At 34.0% G+C, this 22701-nt stretch overlaps 1 protein-coding gene across 6 annotated transcripts in view; it reads left to right on the top strand.

The window, feature by feature from the left end:
- EVI5 (ecotropic viral integration site 5) overlaps positions 1–20982 on the top strand; it is a 219898-nt gene extending 198916 nt beyond the window's left edge. For all 6 annotated transcript variants that reach the window (XM_036998074.2, XM_036998073.2, XM_036998077.2 and 3 more), the window contains one exon: positions 16719–20982. In XM_036998074.2, the coding sequence (XP_036853969.2) occupies positions 16719–17033 (315 nt within the window). In that variant the 3' untranslated portion in view covers positions 17034–20982. The remainder of the gene's footprint in view (positions 1–16718) is intronic.
- The last annotated feature ends 1719 nt before the right edge of the window (positions 20983–22701 follow it).

The raw sequence follows: 22701 nt of genomic DNA, 5'->3' as shown, positions 1-22701 counted from the left end.
TGGTTGGAAGTTTTTAGTGCAGTAAATCATGTGCTTTTCATGGACCATATCTCACAGATGCAGCTGGACATGAGATAATCAGATTTTCACTCCCCACATAGTGGACTACTGAAAATGTCATACCAATAATATGTGTCAGAGACTTAGTGCTACTTTGCTGCCTGTCTGATTTAAGTTTTTGTGGTCAGTCTGAGGAACCTGTGATATGATAAGATAGCATTCATGAGGTCATGTGGTTTGCAAGTACCCAACCTTAACTAAGCAGCCTGTGAATGTGGAAGAGGGGGATACTAACCTTGTCTGTTTGAAAACTCATTTTGTGTTCACTGACAAAATATTGTGTGTGTGTGTTTTTATGTATGTATATTAGATGTGTTTTTAAAATTATTTTCCCATCAGGAGTTAGTTTTAGTTTCTGAAATAAAGTGAATATTGTAATGCATTCATCTCCTTTTACTTAATACTTCAGTCTAAAGCATTAAACTTTCTATGCAAACATTTTCTGCCTATCTAAAATGAAGCTGGGGAAGGTAACCACCACTTATTTTTTTGTTGAGGGAGAAACTGGATGTTAAAGATTAACATTATTGGTGAATTTTTTTTAATCATTTAGATTTTCTACAGTTCCTAAGTAGAAAACTACTTATTTTCAATCTGGAAATATCTCATTGGAAACATACCCACAGAATGGCTGTGATTTATATGTATATAAATGATTAATGAATTTTTAATATTCAATATATATTATATGTATTGTTTATAAATGTGTATATATGTATGTGTGTGTATACATATATATAAAATAGCTTTATTGAGATCTGATTCACATCTCATCCATTTAAACTGTACCGTTCGGTGGTTTTTGGCATATTCACAGAGTTTTACAGCCATTACCAATTTTAGAATATTTCTGTCAATCCAAAAATTAATACCATTCCCATTAACAGTCATTTCTCATTTCCCTCAAGCCTCCATCCCCCAACCCTAGGCAATCACTAATCTGCTTTCTGTCTCTATAGGTTTCCCTATTCTGGACATTTCACTTAAATGGACTTATACAGTATTGAAGTCATCTGTTGCTAGTTCTTTTACTTAGCATAATATTTCAAAATTCATCCATGATGTAACATGTATCAGTATTCCATTCCTTTTTATTGCCTAATAATACTCCATCGTAGGATATACCACATTTTATTTATACATTCATCAGTTGATGGACATTTGGGTTGTTTCCACCTTTTGGCCATTTTAAATAATGCTGTTGTGAATATTCATGTCCAAGTGTTTTGTGAGCGTACGTTTTCATTTGTTTTGAATACACACCTAGTAGTGGAATTGCTGGGTCATATGGTAACTCCATGTTTAACCATTTGAGGAACTGCCATACTATTTTTTTAAAGCAGCTCTATTTTTCATTCCTACCAGCTGTGTATGAGGGTTCCAGATCCTCCACATCTTTGCCAATACTTGTTATAATCTCTCTTTTTTGTAATAGCTATCCTAGTAAATGCAAATGTCACCTCATTTTGGTGTTGATTGATACTGTCCTGAAGACTATGGTATTGAGCATCTTTTTTGCAAGTTTATTGGCCATTTATATCTTCTTTAGAGAAATATCTATGTTGTTCACGTCATAATTATGTTGTCTTTTTATAATCAAATTTTAAGAGTTCTTTATATATTCTAGATACAAGTCCCTTATCAGATAAATGGTTTAAAATTTTGGTAGCTGATTGGATGGAATGATAAAACCTACGATTTAGTTTAGAGAAGAATAAATTCTGCCTAGATAATTCAGTCCAGATAGAAAAGAAGTACTTGGTTTTCATGAGGATGTTTTGCTAAAGGTTTGAATTTTTTCAGTGCTTCAGCTGAAGGTTAAATCAGATGAAATGTACATAGCACTTTGATGTAGCTTTAAAAGTTCAGAGTGAAACAAGTGTGAAGTGATTTATTTCCTGTAATTGGTCATAAATTTACATAGAACTTCATATATTCCTAACCTCATCACCATTGACATTAGAGTACCTTCTAAATAATGTTAATGGTTTCAATTTTATGAAGATGTGTCAGCTGCCGGGAAGAAGACAGTTTAGTTCATTTTGTTTGCACCAGTCTACTGAATAAATCTAAGTATACACTATATAAAGACTAAGAGTTGTTTGTACATGACTTTCATTTCTTTCCCCATCTCCTTCTCTGGTAAGAAATGCACAGAAAAAGTTTCCTAAATGCCAAAATTTCCTTTCTCCCTTTCTTACTTATTCATGTAGGTACATATTTTTTCTTTGCTTCAAAAAATGTGAGTGTTTATTGAATTTTATACATTCAACAGGGAATCTATAAATTTTTTTAGTTTTATCTGTTTTTTAAAATAATTTATTTAGCTTAAGGCCAAAAACATTTTTTCAGCCTTGTCTGTTTTTTATTATTTTAATAAAATATTTGAATTCTTTAGCTCAATCTGACTTTTAAGGACTGTAGGCCTATATTTCGGCTCTTGTCTATATGTAATGCAGTGATCAAAAAGTCATGACCTCTAATTAATGGCTTTTGTTGGTTTCCTGTTCTGATTCACTGGAAATCTTTTGGTTAGTGTGCTTGTTGATAGTCTTAAACTTTGTCCTGTGTACAATTCAGTTTTTAAAGAAGCTGATTATTGAGAATTAATTTAGCATGTCATTTTCCATTAACATTTATTTTAAATTCAGAAACTTAAAACTATTCTATAAGGAATAACACAAAGCCACTGATTGAACTTGGGAGAAAAAAAGTAAAGCCTCTAGAATTTAGAAATACAAATCTATGTGATTATTAGGCTTTATGTCCATCTTCCCATATAAAGTACAATGTATAAGTCTTTAAAAATTTTTATGTTGTACATCACATTCAGAAATGTTACATTTAGCTTTAAAAGCTGTAGTTCTGTTTTACAAAAATTGGTTATACAAACCTGAATGTACAAATAGGAGCTTTTATAATCTGATATGACTCAGTCTTGGAAACTTACTGCAACTGTTTTGCAGTTCACTTGGTATCACATGACTCACTTAAATGGTTTAAACCCTGTCTAGTAGTGATCAAAGTTCATTTGGTTAGGGGTTTTTTTGGTGTGTGGATGTCTTTTTTCCACTTTGTTGTGGATTGATTGTCTTTCAAAACACTCAGTGCAGCCCTTCTTTTGAATCTCAGAAAGTGGTTGCCTGCACATTTCAACCTCCAATCACACATATGGGAAAAATTCTTTTAAATTGAAATAATATGCATGGTAGCATTTTTAACTATAAAGCATCATAAATATAAGGGTTTATTAATAATTCTCTTACTCCTACACATTAAAATTGAGGAAGGATACTCTGTGGTGTCTCTTTAAAATTAACTGTAAATATCAACCCTAACTTTTAAAATTGCCAGTATCCTATAATTTACTGAAAGAAAGCAAACACACAGAACATATTTTGGGTCCTCTGTCTACATGGACACTAGTCCTGGTGATCAAATTTTCTTAGCACAGACTTTTCTATTACTTATTAAGAAGTTATATATAAAGGATAGAAATCTCCAAAACCATGACACTTTTCTGTTTTACAAAAGAAACTTCTGTCTTAACTTCTAGTGGTTTAGCTAATGAAGTAGGCTAATGTATCCTTAATGATTATGAAGTCCTTTGGGGCTACAGAATATTCATCTCTGCAAGTTTCCCCACCTTTAAAATTGTAATGATAATTTTTATATGAAATAGCTGTAATAGTTTTTAATGTTCTTTTATAGTGTTTTTATAGTGTTTAAATTTTTACTGTCTTGTAGTTAGAAACTCTGCTGTTTCCTGTCAAAACCTATGTTCATCTGACTACAAACATGACAGTTTCCTGTTTTCTTATTAGTTAGTTACACTGCATTTTGTGCTTTATACTTTATAAGTTATATAATAACATCACTTTCCTTTTCTAATCACTAAATTTTTCTTGGGTCAGCATTGTTTAATATGTGCAGAGAAATCCTAAAATCTAATATCTTTGTTAATAGTGAAAGGTTAAGATTTTGTTAACTCCTTAAGTTGTAATGAGTATATTAGAATGTCTTAAGAATTTAAGTAAAGTCTACATGTTTTTGCTCTTTCTATTCTGTTTCTTAATGCATAACATGATGAAGCAGTCCACATCAGGTAAGAAACAGTATGTTATTTAGGTCTTATGTATTATATTCCCATCTGTCTGCTTATTAATACTCTCAGTCAGATTTAAAAGGATTGGAATAATCAGTACCTGAAAGTTTTTTCAAGAATCCTGCCATCTTTTCAGTGTAGTTCATAACCAATTCTTATATGCCTACTTTTGTCAAGTCAGAATGCTAAGTTCTAGGATACAAAAATGATTAAGAAATAATCCCCATTGGGCTAACAGAAGAGATAGAATTTATATATAAGCAACCAGTCATTGCATGTTTTTCCAGACAGTGCTGATTTTAAATATTTTTAATTCAGTGTTAAATCATATAACTTGGAGAAATTTACCCATAAATAATACACTCAAATATGTGTACATATGTCAATTGATACAATATTAAAGTATTTGTGAAAATATGCCTGTCAATTTGTTTAAAATGTTATAGAAATTATTAAAAAGACTTCTGAAACACTAATATTTTAAACTATTAATATCAAAATAATACTGGAAAACAAAAAATACTTATAAGGAAGCTGTTTTTATATTTCTGTTCTAATTTTGTTTTTGGATTATTTAGCGGTCTTGTTCTAGTGAGTGTAACTACCTTATCAAAATGGTCAAGCTACAAATAAATTTGGAAGCATATTTGAGAGGTTTTATTGATGACCTTATTCTTGGAATACAACTAGACAAATAACTGAAACTAAGAAACTCTATCTTCACAGTTGAAAATGTTTATTTTTAGATTTGTGTACTCAGCCTTATTTCCCAAAGATTTTGAGGCAGCTTGCATGAATACATATGATACAAAAATAACTGAATATTAGGTCAGTCAAACCAAATGAAATTGCCAATACTTGACTTTTACTTACAGCAATGGCAATATTATATGACTGAACCTGACAGTTAAAATAATTAGGTCTAAGGCAAAATCTAGTAAAATCAGCACTAATATTAGCATGCAAATATGCATACTGGTATCAAAGTGGGGACACAAAGTAGGGGACGTAATATATTGAAGATTAATGATGTCTAGTAAGATGAAAGCAAACCAGTTATTCTTTTCCTGTTTCTTACCTTTGAAATACATTTTTTATGGGTCCCCATAAGGGACAGGAAAATATATTGAACAGGAAAGTATCAGGCTAATGGCCTAACAGCTAAGTAAGATTATAATGAACTAACTCAGTGGAGTCCAAACACATAACTTAGTGATCATCTAGTTAGATCCAAAGGTAAATTTTTTTTTTACTTTTTAAAATTGGAATGTAATTGATGTGCAATATTATATTGATTTCAGATGTATAACATAGTGACTTGATAATTATATATATTACTAATTGCTATAGTGAGTGTAGTTACCCCCTGCTAACATACCAAGATATTACAGTATTATTCATTATATTCTCAATGCTGTACTTCCATTCCTATGATTAATTTTTTATTCCCTTCTTTATTCCCTTCACCTGTTTATTCTTTATTCCCTTCTTTATTCCCTTCACCTGTTTCACCCATCCCCCAACTTTTGAAGGTAAGATTGAAAAATACTACTAGAAGAATGAGTGGCAGTTGCATGTCTTGCCAGCAGTCTTCCATAGATGTTATTTCTTAGGCTTTTATTTAAGTATAAGATATATACAGAAAAAAAAAGAAAATACATGTAATCATATCAAATATTATATATCCAAGACATGTTAAAATTAGTATTAAAAATATAAAATCTCAGTTTACAAAACAAAATCAGATTCACACTGTGAGTACAAACTAGGAACAATAAACATCAGTAAATTTTGTATTTAAAAAATATACATATATATATATATACAGAAAAATGTACAAATTATAAGTTGTCCAGCTTGATGAATTATTGCAAAAATGAACGTGCGTTTAACTACCACCCAGGTCAAGAACTAGAACATTGCTAGCATTTCAGACATCTCCTTGTCATTAATCCCATTTTCTGCTTTGTATTTAACCTTACACAATGAAGTCATGAATTACAGTAATGAAAGAATGAATTATTTTTTGTTTGGCTTCTTTTGCTCAACACTATGAGATTTATCCATGTTGTCCCATGTAGCAGTAGTCTGTTCATTCATTTTTGTTACTGTATAGTATCTCATTGTATGAATATACCATAGTTTATTAATTCTGTTGTTTATAAATATTGGGGTTATTTCCATTTGGGGTTATTATGAATAAAATTCCTATGAACTCTGTTATAAATGTTTTTTAGTGTATCATACTTATTTCTGTTGTCCATATGCTTAGGAATGACTGATGATTTTTTGTTCAAATAAGGATATTTTTTAGGATGAAAACAGGATACTATTAATAGTTATATTAATAGTACCATTAATGTATTAATAATGCACTAATGTATTAGTGCTAATGCATAGTACTATTTGCTATTAATGTACTAATAGTACTAATAATAGTATTACTAATAATGCTATTAATTACAACAGGTGTAAGCCGGAACTGTCCCAAGCAAACTATAATGTGTAGTTAACCTAGGTATAAGGTATATAGATGTTCAACTTTAGTAAATATTGCCAAACCATTTTCAAAAGTGCTTTTACTAATTTACACTCTACCAGTTTACAAGGATTACTGTTACATGTCTTTGCTAATATGATTAGATAGCTGAAAATTCAGTGTTATATTTTCTAGTAAGAAGCTATTCAATACAGTCAGTTAAGGGACCATTAGTTGGTTTTGATAGCCAACCTGGCTGACGGTAAGGCAAAAGTTAAGGAGCTTGTGTTACAATACTTTGGAAAATAGTTTGGCAATACATACTGAAACTTAATATATATATTCTTTATGACCCAGCAGTTACATGCATGGATATATACTCAAGAGAGATGAATGCTTGCATTCACCAAAAAGCATCTTTAAAAATGTTCAGAGCAGCATTACATTTAATAGGCTGGAAACAACCTAAAAAGCCATTAACTGTAGAATGGATAGATAAATTATGACAAAGTCACATAATGGAATACTATATTGTACTAAAAAAGAGTGAACTTGTGATATACGTGCCATCATGGATGAATCTCACAGACATAATGTTTAGTAACAGGAGCCACACAAATGAGTATATACCATATGATTGTTTATATTAAGCTTGAGAACAGGCAGGACTATTCTGTGGGGATATAGGTATCAGAAAATTGGCTACCTTTGAGGGTATGTAGGATTATCACTGGGTGAGGAGAAGGCAGCTTCCTGGGGTGGTGGAAAAGTTCTGTATCTTGATTGGGTGGTGGTTACATGGGCATATACATAGGTAAAAATTTGTCAACCTGTATGCTTGATCATGCTTTCCTGTGTTTACTTACTTTTTAAAAAACATGAGTCTAAACATTTTCTTCAAACGGATATACTCGAAACTTTCTCAAGCAGTTTTGACATTATAGCACTGTGGCCGTAGAAGATACTACAGAAAACCTAATTTTTTTAATTTTTAGAATTTATTTGGGGGGGCAGTCTTAGGTTTACACAAAAATTAAGCAGAAAGTGCAAGGATGTACCCCCACCAATGCCTTCTCTCATTTCCCTGTTATTAACATCTTGTGTTAGTGCTATACATAAGTTACAACTGATAAGCCAATATTGATACATTATTGACTAAAGTCCATGTTCACATTATGGTTCACTCTTTGTGTTACACATTCTGTGGGTTTTTACAAATGTAGATGACATGTATCTACTATTATAGTATCATACAGAAGAGTTGTACTGCTTAACAGTCCTCTGTGTTCCACCTATTCATTCTTCCCTCCCTTTGAACTTCTGGCAGCCACTGGTCTGTTTACTGTCTCCATAATTTTGCCTCTTCCAAAATGCTATATAGTTGGGATCATACAGTATGTGTCCTTTTCAGATTGACTTTTTTGACTTAAACAGTATACATTTAAGATTCTTCCATGTCACTCCTCCTAACTCCAGTACTCTTAGTAGCCTTATATTAAACTGCTTAGCAGTTCCTCAGACCTACCAAGCTCTCTCTTTCCTCCATACTTTGAGTGCATGCTTCATCCCTCTAATGGGGCTTTTCAGGTGTGTTACACCATGTGATACTTTCTAACCAGAAAGAATAATTGGTACAGAGTCAATCATTCAGAGATAAACTAGGACCCTACTTCAAGACATGAAAAAGGCTCTACTCTTAAGAAAGGTATATTTCATTTGAAGGTGTGTGTGTATGTGACAGCTACTGAGTTTCCCTAGAGATGGTACTGGAAACTTGTCTAAAACTGGAGCACAATTTACAGTAAAGCTTTTCTACTGTTCAAGTTAGAGAGTCTAAATCTAAAAGAAGTAGTAGACTGATGGTAGTAGTAACAATGTCTGCTGAGATAATCAAAGGGAATGTTTTTAAAAATATTGACAGTGGTACCTAATCATTTCTAATACATGAAAATCCAAATATAAATTTAAAATTTTTAAATTTAATTAAAATGTTTGATTTTAAATTGCAAAAATCAGCCTAAAGCTACTAATCTAGACAAAAAACATTAGTGTATACTAGAGGTATTTCATCAATATAGCACTGTCATCAGCACAGATTCTGAATGGACTCATGTCTTATGACAAAAAGCCTTCTCATGCCCTCCTCACACACACACACTCATTCATGTGTGTCTCTTTCACATCACTGTTGAGTTGTTATATTAAGAAGTAGCTCTTCTATCAAGGCCTTTAAGCTAGAACTATGCTCTTAAGGGTAGACATGTCATCCATTAAAACATATAGTCTATTACCTGGATATGAAGCTGATTCTCAGAATAAAATTTGAACTTGAACATTGACATTTGATAGGAAAAGAAGAAAAGGCTCTGCCTCTGTTTTATGCACACACACATGTTCTCTCACTTGGACATACACTGAAATGTTAAGATGTCTAAAATCAGATGGTACTTCTCAGTGATGAATCCTATGAAACACCCAATGGGACCCAAACTTGAAACTAGATGGTGAATGCATCTGTAAACACCGAAGAATAGATCATACCTTAAAATATTTACTAGCCTCATGGCTCTTTCCATTTCAATTTGCTTTATTTCCCTAGTTGGTTGTGTGTCCACATTTAGGCCATTGTGTTTTGAAAACTTGACAGTGGCCAGTGTGATAATGGTGTGAAAAATGAACAAGAAATCCTTAAATCCAAAGTTACTTACCCTTACCAAATTTTCCTAACATAATCCTGATATAGTAAATCCCTAAATAACCATTTAGAGCCATGCTTCTTAAAATGTGATCTATGGGTCATCCTCTTCAGAATCTTGTAGGGTACTTGTGTAAAATACAGATTCCTGAGCCCAACATGCTAAATCCAGATGTCTAAGAATAGGTCTCAGGAATCTTTATTTTTTAAATAATCCCAGGTGGCTCTTACACATGACAGTTTATTAGTTAATGATCTAGAGAATTAGGAATTCAGAAGGGTATACTTAATATCACCAACATTCTCACAGAAGTAAAAAGACTCCAGAGTGGCCCACTGAGTTGAATAGCCAGTGGGATCGTCTCTGGTAGTTGTGTCTCTTAGCTGATGGTGTTTGGAAAATGACAAACCTATTACCTAAATGAAGTTATTTTTAAATGTTATAGAAATGTTATAGTCATTAAAAGGAAGCCTAACACAATAAGCTTGTTTTACTTACTTTACATGCTAATGTTTAAGGATAAAATAATCTGAAGGCAAAATTAGATTATGCAGAATATTTTTCTGAAAGATCTCCAAATTCAACAGGCTAGAGTTATTTAAAAATCCTTTTTCTGTTTGCTTTCGAGTAGTTCAGGGTTGGAGAGGCAGGATGTTACATTGAAACAAAAGTGGCCATAATTTGTTGATTGATGATATTACAGCTAGGTGATAACAACATAGGAGTTCACCAAATTATTCTCTGCATTAAAAATAATAATAATAATAATAAATTTTAAACTTTTTTACTTATCTGATTGGCAAAAAAAAAAAAAACTAATGTACTGTTATAGGGAAACCCAAGCTTTTCAGGCAATGTTAAGGATGTAAATTCATACCACCTCTCTGGAGGGCAGTTTAAACATAGAAATCAAAGTCCTTAAGAATGTAGAAACTTTACACTGTATTTTGTATTTCTGACTGTATGTCTTAAATAAATAATTAGGTAACTGTGCTGAGCCTTGTGTTCAAAGATGTTCATGGCAGTATTATTTATAACAGTGAGGAGTGGAAATCTCAATATCCCAACAAGAGGATTGGTTAAGCAGATCATAATACCTTCCTAAATAAGACACCATGCAACCATTAAAAGATTATGACACCAAGAAGTGTGCATGATTTGTTGTTAAGTGAAAAAGCAGGTCATAAAACAAAATGTGTATTGGCTAGTCCATTTTTGAAAAGCATATAAAGTTAGAAAAATCATCTTGAAAGATATATTAAAATGTTAATGGGATTATCTCAGGATAGTGAATCGTGGAATTGCTTAAAATATTTTCTAAATTCCCTTAGTGGGCAGCGTTGTATAGTAAGTACATGATATAGTTAGAATTAATACTGAAGACAGTTTTTTGATATACAGTAGATTCTTAGACCTTTAATCTCTCTGTGAAATGCCTACACAAAAAGAAGTACAAGAAATGACTGATACAGTATTCATGATTTTTTATTCAGTCTTTGATATGATAAGTAATTAGACAGGCTGCTTTCTTTTTCTAAAACAAAAAATTGCCAGACTGGCTGGTCTATACAACCTTGACTAAAATACAACTAAATGAAAGATTAGAATTGGTAACACCAAATTGATTACTTGTAGGGAATGGGAGTGAGGAAGCAGGAAGGACTTCTCAGTTTTAACTCCATACCTTTTTTTATTACTGAATTTTACTTGAAGTACATATTTTCTTTTTTCTGAAGTGTTTTTAATTTTAAAGAAGTTAGTTATGTGTGTAATTTAAAGGATCAAAGAATAAAAAGTCTTTTGCAAAAAGACAGTCTTAGACTTGGCTTTTGCTATTCCTTGGAGGACTCTTGTTTTCTTTCTACTCTTAACTGCTAATTGTTTATTTACCAGTGTTAGGCATAATCTTTTGGCATCTTTACATCGGGAAGGATTTCTCTTTCATTCTCCTTACCTTCACCATGATCACACAAACTTTTCATCCTTCTATCCTGCTAATATAATACAGTACATTAGTATACAGGTTCTACATCTCTAGTTTACCCTTACATCATTAGTTCTCCATAATGCCACTCACAGTGGAACATCCAACATACAGGTGCTTGAACGTGCAGCTTCTCAAGCCTCTCTTCTGGAATGGAGATCAAAGAGAGGCCTGGAAAGTCTTCTTTTCCACAAATTTCCAAAATCATCTTCTCAGGGAAATTTGGAACATAATGTTTTGGGAGGTTTTGTTTGTTTTTCTAACTCTAGTTTATTTTAAACAGATTTATTGAGAGATAATTTACATATCATAAGGCTCTTTCATTTTAAGTGTAAAATTCAGTGGTTTTTAGTACTTTTACAGAGTTGTGCAACCATAACCACAGCCTAATTTTGGAGTATTTTTATCACGCCAAGAATGCTCATGTCCATTTTCAGTCACTCCCTTTCTCCCCACCTCTCCCCCAATCCTAGGCATCACTAGCCTATTTCTGTCTCTCTAGACTTGCCTTTCCTGGACATTTCGTAAAAATATAATCTTTCATCTTTTGTTCCTGGCTTCTTTGACTCAGCTTAATGCTTCTGAGATTCATCAATGTATCAGCACTTCATTCCTTTTTTTCATTGCCAAATAGCATTCAGTTATATGGAAACAGTGTCTTAATATGTTTATTTTACCTGTATACATTTACTCAGTGATTGTCTTAGGTTTTTCATTTTCTTGGTGTGTGCTCTTCTATGTAACTGTCCTCTAGTACCATGTAAATCTGTTAGGTGTTAATCTCTTCCATGCAAATAATCTAGGTATAGCTGTCACCTTCTTGGAGAAATCTTTCCTCTGACCTGCTCCAGTCTATCTCACTGTGGACTGGATGCCTCTAGGACTCCCGCACCTGGGAGAGTTTTTCATTATTCTAGAGATTCTTTTTGCCTTACTTTTGTACTGGATTTCCTTTCTCCAGAACTGAAGACAAAAAAATATCTTTTTCTTTCTTAATGTACTTCATTTAGGTATAGCACATTACCTACCTTTCTAGAAGAAAAAGATGTATGGGAGATGAGCCATAAAAAAGGTTTTATCTGATGATCCTAGTTCTCATGATGGACCCAAAAGAGGTTTTATTTTTGTTTTTGCAGCTTTTGATTCATATTTTAGCCTCATACTTAATTGATACTTTGAGTATTAGAAATTTTTTAAGATAATTACAATTTTTTTAATGTAGGTTAGAAACTATTTTTTCCCTGAATTTTTAAGATATTGCTCTGTTGTCTTTACAGTTGAGAAGGCTATCATTCTGATTCTTAATCGTTTTTTGTTGTTGTTATCATTAATCTATAATTACATGAAGAACATTATGTTTACTAGGGTCCCCCCTTCACCAAGTCCCCCCACAAACCCCATTGCAGTCACTGTCCATCAGCTTAGTAAGATGTAGAATCTCTGATTCTTAATCTTTTACACAAAACATGTTTTTGGCTTTGGCTGGGTCTTTATCTTTTCTTTGTTCCTAGTATCCTGAAATTTCATTGTGATGTACTATTTGTATAGGTTTACTATTCTCCGTTGCCCTGGATACTTGATAGCCTTTTTCAGTCTCAAGGCTTATGTCTTTCAGGTCAAAGAAATTTATGTCTGAGACCTCTTTCTATGAGTATCCTCTCCTTTTTACATGGATGCAACATTTTCAGAAGAGATAAACAATGTTTTTTTAAAAGTTTTCTTCTCCCCAGATAGTCTGTTTCCTCCTAGTTGCCACCTTCTGGCTTCTCTTGGATGCTTTCCTCAAGGTCTGGTAATATTTGACTCTCTGCTCAAACTTCAGGGAACTTAAAAAGCTGACAGGAAGCTCTGAATGCCTGAGTAGGTCATTGACTATGACCGTCATAGTAGTGATCTGAGATGTTTCTTTGGGGATTCCCAAGATTCACCTGAGCAGAGGCCCTTTACTTACAATTCTAGAGTATCTTGGTGCCTCTCTTTCCTTGGTGAATCTCAACAGTCCTTACAGGCACAATGACCTTAAAATGACCTATGTATTATTTCACCTGAAAAAAATAATTGTGTTTTTTTCCTCATAATAGGAGTTTATTACTGACATTTCACAGTTAAAGTTTTTGTTGTTAGTGTCATGAAAATATTCCTGTGGTCTTTAACCAAAAATTAGAAAAGACAATGGTCCTCAAAAGGGTATGCTCAAGTATATATGTGTACTTTTTAAGATAGATGGTGCTTTTGTCAGATCCTGATTCTGTGATTGACCCAAAAGAGATGTAAAACAAAACCAAACAAAACTTTGCCTAGAGTAGTGGTCCTTACCCTGGGTGTGCATCAAAATTAGTCAACTTTTTTGAACACATATATTCCTGGATCCTACCCATAAACCAGGATAGAGCTTCAGGAAAAGACGTTTAAACAGATTGCTTTTCATTTCAACCACCAATGGTAGATTGGCCTAGAACATCTGGGTTGTACTACTGAAAGATGGTATCCATCTGTATAAACCAGACACACACAAACATAAACTATGTTCATAGTTCAGAGGCATTTTTGTCCTGAATAATTAAGAGTTCCATATCAGATAAATCAACTCCTTTCTTACTCAGCGCCTTTGATTGGGATTGACAGAGGAATTACTGAAGTAATTTTCAAATTGAGTATATCAGAATCTCCTGAGATGCTTTAAAAGTGTGCCACTCTCAGGATTTTAACTCCTTTTATCTGGAGAAGAATTATGCATTTTTCATAGGCATTCTTGGTTATCATGATGGAGATGATAGGTGGACCATATTTTGAGATAGTCTAATCTAAGTTTGCTACCAGTAATATTGGTGAAAGTTTTTTTGGGCGCCTGGGGGTTGGAGTGGTAAGAAGGTTAATTGTCTGCTTTTTGTTGTTGCATAAATATAATTAGCTCCTAAAAGTCTAGTAATAAGAATAAGCAGTACAGCTATTAGATCCAGGCAACTAAACCTGCTCTTTAGAGGGCCCAGCTCTGGCCTTCTGCCAGCCAAACCCCTTCACAGGATGAGGAATACCAGAGGACATCTTCCCCCGAGGTCCAGCCCCTTCTAGACCACATTCTGGATACTCCACACCCTGGAATTCCTTGCCAGATGTCCACTCTGTGGACCTACACAGGCCTCTTCCCTCTCAGAACCTATGTGCACACTTCTAAATCCAAGAGGTAACTGAGGCATAACTCAGTTTTACCACAGAGTCCCTTATCTTCAACTTTTTTTCCTTCCTCCAAAAAATTTCTCTATGCCTTTGCTATTCTATATTAACAGTTCTTAAAGAAGCATTAATTGCATGTCTGACATTAAAGAAATGACCCCTCAACCTGTAGTTAGTTTTATGTAATATTTGAGGTCAATTACTACATCTGACATGAGGCTGCAGTGTTTTAATTGCAATAAATTTTGTTAGAGCAAAGAAAGGTACAGCTTTCCAATCAGTTGGAAAGGTGTGGTTCCTCTGCCCTCCTCCTTCTCAGTAAGGGCCAGGAAGAAAAAAGCCATGTGTTCCATATTATTTCTTCAAAAAATTCTGGGGCAAAAAGAGAAAGGAAGGGATTAACTGACTTAATTTAACATTCGGAGCTACAAATCATATGTTGCAATATGGAGATAGGATGTTGCATCAGAACGTGGCAGTTGTAGTAATACATTGGGTATCACAAGCATGAGGAGGTCTCTGTGGTGCTCTGTGCCCTTTCTCTAAAGACTCAACTCCAAGTTTAGATCCCTTCTGCTCTGCTAAGGAGGAAGGTGTTGCTTACATTGTACCTCACTGTAATTTTGTTCTCTTGGCCCAAGGCACAGAAGTTCTTTATGGTTGAAGGTTTGCCTGAGGCAGACATCAGTGTACTAAGTCCCAGCATCCCTCTTGTTTCCCGTTGTCACATACCAGCTGGGAAATGCTGAGGTTTCTTCACATCTTCCTGGAAGTCTGTCGGGAAAGCTGGGAGGTGTTTATGGCAAGGCTGTAATGTTTACTCTCAGACCGTTAGTTTTGAAAGTATATGTAATATTTCCTGGCTATTTCACATAGCCTTTATCTCAAGATTTGAAAGCATGTAAGTGACCAGGAATTTGTCCCTGAGAAACAAAATTGGGGGTTGATAGTAATGATAAGGGTAGGAAACATGGAGTATATTTCAGCAAAATTGTTAATAGCAAGATAGATTTTGGTGGTTAATTGTTTATTTTTTTAACTCTTTATTGTAGGAGAAAATTCATGGTGTATGGGAGAAATTAAACATTGGACAATATCAAAATTAAATATTACATTTAAAACCAAAGCTCTTGAGGGCAGGGATGATGTCTTCATTATATGTTAGTTGTGCTATCCATGGCGGTGGGGTTGGGAATTTTAGAGAACTAAGGCAAAAGTGATGAAAAGAAATCACCTTTAATTCTGATAAAAATTCCCGGTGGAAGAGATGGTTTAGATGTGTGACTACAATATTCAATACTGAACTCTAGAATTAGTGAGACTTGCCCACCAGGAACAGGGAGCAACCGATCTCCACAGCTTTTCTCACATAATAGTGTGGCGCTGTAAAACTCCAGCGACAGACATACCGAACCTGGTTCCCAGAGTTGAAAAGGGAGGGGAAAGAGCTAAGCCATATATGCCATTCCTCTCCCCAATTCCCTAGTGAAAAGAATTCACTCCTTCTCCCTGGAAAGGAGAGAAGGCAGTTTTACACTGCCAGCATGCCCTCCGGAAGGGAGTATCTCTAGTGGGAAGAAGCATGCCTCCTGTCTTGACTGAGTGACCATGGTATGCAATCTTTAGGCCGTTACAATAGGTGGAGAGTCACAGCACATTTTAATGATCTGTAAATCATTTTAATCATTCAGGGTTATGGAGACATGCTCTCAAGACTATAGACTATATATGTAAGTCCATGTCTTCTAGAGATCCATTCTTAAATATTTATGGGTGAACTGATAAGACGTCTGGGATTTACCTCAAAGTAATCCAGGGACAGGAGAGGTATAAAAAACAAGATTGTCCACGATGTATTATTCAGATTAGATGATGGGTACATGGGGTTCATTGTAGTATCTGTAGTACAATAAAGGATCAGTTTGAATCTAAACTTCGCTATTAGTTTGCGTCCTCAGCCAGTTACTCTCCCTAAATCTTCATTTCTTAATCTGTAAAATGAAGATAATAAAATCTACCATGTAGGATGGTTGTGATACTTTAGTTAAAATAACAAGTTATATGCCCATTACGTAACATGTAGGCACTCAAAAATTGGTGGTTATATCTACAAATGGACGGAGATTAAGTTACCTTCTTCCTTAAACATGAAGCATTTGCTTTCTTGGTGTGTGTGTTTTTCCCAAGTTGAATATATTATCTTGGATTTTGTTTTGACAGCTCAGGTGCCTAAAAGGCCAGAGGGTCTTCTCAGGCCAAGCCCCTTTTGATGGAATCCACATTGTCAACCATTTACTAGAAGATGATGAATCATTACATTCCTCTGATGAAGATTTTATGGACAACTCCTTACAGGAAAGTGGCATTGGTTTTCCTTTGCTCAGAAAATCTGGCCTGCTGTCCTTGGATCCCACTGTGGCCGATGGCAGTGGAAGCGAAGCAGAAGACAGTGTCCCAGAGACCAGAGACAGCAGTCACCTGGCTCTAAAGGAGCAGCCCCCACGAAGAAGAGAGGCATATTCAACCACTGTCTGACCATCACTGTGACCTAGACACTGGATTTTTTTAAGGGATCAGTTATCATATGTTTGAGGGTTTTTGGAACATATCTGTTTCATATGTACATATATATACATATAATATATATATTTTACATTCTTATCTGCCTTTATATCTTTGCCAAATCTTCACCACTGACTTACCATTGCCATAGAGTAGACTGGAATATGGTAATCAGAAAAATAAGGTTTTAACAGTATTAATTGAATATTAATGTTTCTTGTTTAGAAATGCAATTGTATCTATATGTGGGAACATTCTGAAGTTAGGAACTATGGAAAATTGAATTTCTTTAGACAAAACTTTTTGTGCAATATCTTATACTTAATGAACAAATTGTGTGTTTATGTTTATCAATTTGTTTTCAGGACGGCTGTCTACAAACATCTGGCCAAGACATACATCTGATTTATCATTCATTTTGTGTTTGAGAGATATTTTTCCCCAGTTAAAATTATTGCTTTAATAGCAGGCCACTGAAAGTTCCCAAACACAAACCTTTTTTTCCATGTAATTTTATAAACACAAATTAATGGTTATCTGTCTTAAAATGTTTTTTAAGTTTTGTTTTCTAATTTTTATATGCACATGATGTTTCCCTGTGTTGCCTACTACTCTGTGTGGTCAAGAGTAGTATGTTAACTGCAAATATATTGTTTTTTTGGTACATATTTATAAATCTGCATCACCCAACATTGAACATCATTGTATATGTTGAATGTACATGTTGCAAAATGCCTTTAGCATTCTAACAGGACTTCTGTAAATAAAATAATAGGTTCAAAGAAATTGAAAATAAAACCAAACACTAATATTTTAATAGCTTTAGTATTTTGCTTAGCATTCAACACTAGCAGATGCATAATTTAGTTCATGCTTGTTCAGAAGCACTATTGGTGAAATCTTTTACTTCATGTGTATATAACTAATAAATTTTTCATGATTTAAAGAGGTTATAGCACATACTACTTAGTGCTGATATTCTACTTAAAATAATTTAAGCAATGGACTGAGAGGTCCAAGATACACAAAAATTATATATGCAAATATCTATGAACATTATCTTCAGATACTCTGGTTACTTATCTTTAGATAAAGCCATAAGAATTTTTCCCTACCAGTTCTTCCTTTGTTCCATGTAGAGTTTTTTTCCTAGAAAACTGAATGCCTGTCATTGATAAATTGGAGGAAACACCCAAATTACAACTACATCATGTAAAGACAACAAGAATGTATTGACTGGATGCTTTTTGCTCTTATTTTCATCAGCAGCCTTTGAAAAAAATACAAGAAGAAGAAGGTAGAATTCAGTATATATGGAGATACAATTTTGTATGTTATGTTGATACAGAAGAAAGAATGACAGAATGGAGTAGAAGAGACAAAAATAATTTTCTGTCTAAAACTAGGAGATAAGCCTTATGATACATTGAGGATTAGGCTTTTCCAGCAAGCCTTTTACTATTTGCTTGAGAATCCTGGAGACATGGGTACATGTCTTAGCCTGCTGTGTCCTTAGCACTGGGCGAAATTCTAGTGGTTAAGTAACCTACCTGTGTAAAGAAGTTAGTCAGTAGCAGAGCCAGGACGTAATCCAGATCTCACTGACATTAAGCATTCAAAAAGGTTCAGTGAATGAATTTCTCAACTCCCTGCTTTTGTGACAATTAATGTGATTTAAATAACTGATTTAAATATGTTCCCTAAATAGATAGATAGGTAAGTGGATAGGTGTAAATGTATGAGTATCAACCTCGTAAGCTCTACACAGCTTATGATATAGATACTACTCCTAGAATTGTCTGACTGGGACTTGAGAGATTCTCTCCTGGAGCTCGTTACTGTCAGCCGAGAGTCTGCTGATGCTCAAGTGAATGAAATGAGACAATTCATGGTTATGTGATTGCTGTGACCCCCAAATCAAGAAATCTGAATAATCTAGATTCAGGGTCAGCAAATCATGACCCAGTTCTAGCCAGCTGCCTGTTTTTACATGACTCACTAGCTAAGAGTGGTTTTTACATTTTTAAATAATGTGCAGGGCAGGGGGGGAATTGAAAGAGTAACATTTTGTGTCACATAAAAATCATGTGCAATTCAGTGTCATAAAGTCTTACTAGAGTGTACCTGTCCTTGTCCGTTTATATACTGTCTGTGGCTGGTTTTCTGCTACAGTGACAGCTGAGCACTGCAGAGCCATGTGGCCCATATAGCCTAAATTACCTATTAACTGGCCCTTCAGAGAAAAAGTTTACTGGCCCTTGATTTAGATACTCTAAAATGTAGGTTACTCCTTCAGTTTGTCTCCGTTGAAGATTGAACCATTTGCTTTTGCTGTTGAGCTAATGGCTTGGATATCGAAAATTTCCTGGTGAATCTTACTATACTCAGAATTATTCAAAATAGAAAGTGCCAGCTATTTTATATCATGAAGTCTTTGATGCCATAGATGCAACAAATTTGGAAGGATAGCTGTACTTTTGGAATGCAGAAAGGAAGCAAAGAATTCCAGAATATGAGCACTGTTCTTTAAAACATGCATATTGACCTTTAGAGTATGCTTCAGTGAGTCAATGTTATAGTTTGACTTTAAAATAAGAACATCTTCCTAGAAATGTTTGAACTCTAAACTTTGAAAGATATTCTTAGAGAATTTTTTAAATACTGTTTCCAGGTAGGGATTAGGTATTAAAAGAATCATAGTAAGTTAACCTTAATTCATTGATATTCTTGTAATTTGGGCAATGAAACAATCTTATCATTTAAGATTTTGGATTCAAATAGTCTTTAGAAGGGTTTAAAATCTTCCTGGCTTTTATGATGCACTAGCTATACTATTCCCCAATTTGACAAGCAAATTAAGACTTTGAAAATGTTTCTTGATAGATTTTATTTAATGTCTGGTATTTTTGTGTCATTTAAATGTTATTCAGTCAAACATTCAGAGTTGAGGAATATTCAATGGGAATTGAATGAAATAAACTCACAGTAAAAGAAAAATACTCTCGAGATAGTTGCCTTCCTTGGTGTCATTGAATCCTGGGTTAAATGCTAAGAGTAGAGGCTACAAGTGATCTGAATAAAATGGAAATCTCACTGAAGTGATGAAACAGCAACCTTTTAGATCAAGAAAATATTTTAACAGCCTTTTAAAAAATAAGTGGTAATTTTTTTCTTCCTGGAAAAAGAAGTCAAAGATGTAACTACAAAAGTTCTACCATTTTTTATTGATAGATATTAGACACTCAGTGTTTGATGATTAATTGAGCCATCAAGTTCCGATTAAATAGCAGGCTATTTTAGAAGGGAAAAAAACTGTTTCTGAACTCTGAACATAATGCAGCTTGTTACTCTCCAGGTAGTGCCTTTGATTGAAAACAAGGTCTAGATAGACCTTTTTAAGTATTTTATTTGTGATATAATAAATGATTTGGTTCCTTGATCTCCTTTATCTTTTATATAGTGCACTATAATTTTCAGAGTTAAAGTAATGAGTATATCAACTGTGTTTTGGTAAAGCCCTTTCATGGCCAATGTTTGGCATTGACAGCTAACATTTTATGAAATCAGTGACTTACTTTGTTAAAATAATGAGCTTTAACCTGAAATTTATTGCTGCTTTATCATTAACAAAACAAAAAATTTTGTTAATTTTAATTCATTCTACTGAAATGTAAATTTCTGGTTAAAAGTGGAGTGGATACTACTTATAATCCAAGTTTTTACATCATATCCATTGATCTACCTATCCCTTTTTTTCACTCCAAAGAAGAGATGATAGACTAATACATTTAGATATACTATAGAAATGCAGAATTGTAATGTATTTCATTTTACTGTTGGAATTTCTTATTGTAACATCATATAACCTGAAATGTTGTGCCTTTGCTTTAAACAATTATTAAAGTTTTCCATTTTCTAAGAATTTCTACTTCCTTAAACTGTGCAACTTAGATGGGAAGAGTCTTCAAAACACTGTTAAAAAATGCTTAGCCTAACATCTGATATTTAGTGAGGTTTGTGCTCCACGGGCCCAGAGACCACATCCACCTTGTCCACCCACATATGATTAGTGCCAGAGAGCCTGGTACATTATATTTTTCAATTTAATGGAAGATAAGATACCTAGATTTGTTATTTCCTTTAAGAGCATGCTAATTTTTTGAAAATATTAATGGCAACATTTTCATCTCATTGTATTTTGGGTTATTAGCAACTAATTCAATATACATTCAAGTAAGCAATGTGAATATGCATCAGAGGCTATTGTAAAAAAGGTATGCCTTCTTCATCTTTATCACAGTGTTAATAATATTTAGTTCAGAAGCAGTAATTCACCATTCTGCTTTATTCCCAAAAGGATTTAAGGCACTTTATAAAGGTACATGAAATACGACAAAAGAGTTATAACCCAGGGTTCTCCACCTTGGCACTGTTGATATTTGGGGCCAAATTGTTGCAGCAGGCAGTCCTGTACATTGTAGAATGATAGCAACACCCCTGGCTTCTACCCACCTGATGCCAGTACCACCCCCTCCTTCAGTTGTGACAACCCAGAATGTCTCCAAATACTGCTCAATGCCCCCAGTAGGGAAGACAGAATGCAAGTCATCCCTATTGAGAATCTCTGGTAAAAATTTAGAAGTGTGTCAAAAAACAAACAGCTACTAGGACCAAAACTGAATACACACCTATTGAAGATGGATCACAAATGTTACTGGTTCTAGTAGTGAGAAAAGTAAAACCTGAGCCACAGTGACATGCCACTTCACACTTATTAGAATGACCTTAAAAAATAACAGAAGGTAAGTGTTGGTAAGGATATGGAAAAATTGGAAACCCTTGTGCATTGTTACTGGCAATGTAAAATGGTGCAGCCATTGTGGACAAGTTTTGGCAGTTCCTTAAAAAAGTTAAACAATTATTATCCAGCAATTCCACTTCGAGATAAATACTGAAAAGAAAGAAGGGACTCAAACAGATATTTGTATGCCAGTGTTCATTATTAACAATAGCCAAAAGTAGAAACAATTGATATGACCATTAACAAATGGATAGGGAAATAAAATGTATATACATACAATGGAATATTACTCAGTTATAAAAAGGAATGCAATTCTGATACATGCTAAAATGTGGATGAACCTTGAGAACATCCTAAGCGAAATAAGCCAGACACATAGTATAGTTCCAGTGATATGAAGGACCTTGTTCATAGGAACAGACAGAGAGTAAATGTTACCAGGACATAGAGGTGTGGGGAAGGGAAAGTTACTGTTTAATGGATAGAGAAAAAGTTTTGGAAATGGATAGTAGGGATATTTGCACAACACAATGTATTTGATGCCACTGAATTGTACATCAAAAGTGGCGAACGTTAAAAAAATGATAAAGTGGCTATAAAGAGTTTTAAAAAAAAGGCTTGTTAAGAACAGTGTGGCTTGTAAATTAAAAATGTTCAAAGAAAGATACATGGAAGGGGGTAAAAAAACCAAAAACCTTAAGAGTTGTAAAATTTACACTGCTGATGAAATAAAAACATTTCTAGGTATAGAATTCTGGCACTAGACTAGGACTCAAGTGTTAATGAAACCCGGACAAGGCACAGAAGGACTGTATGGCCTCCTTGCTGCTCCTTGAGCAT

This window comes from Manis javanica, chromosome 4, assembly GCF_040802235.1.
Source record: "Manis javanica isolate MJ-LG chromosome 4, MJ_LKY, whole genome shotgun sequence".
NCBI lineage: Eukaryota > Metazoa > Chordata > Mammalia > Pholidota > Manidae > Manis > Manis javanica.
Note: the sequence above shows the minus strand (reverse complement) of the source record. Positions and strands in the feature narration are given on the sequence as shown.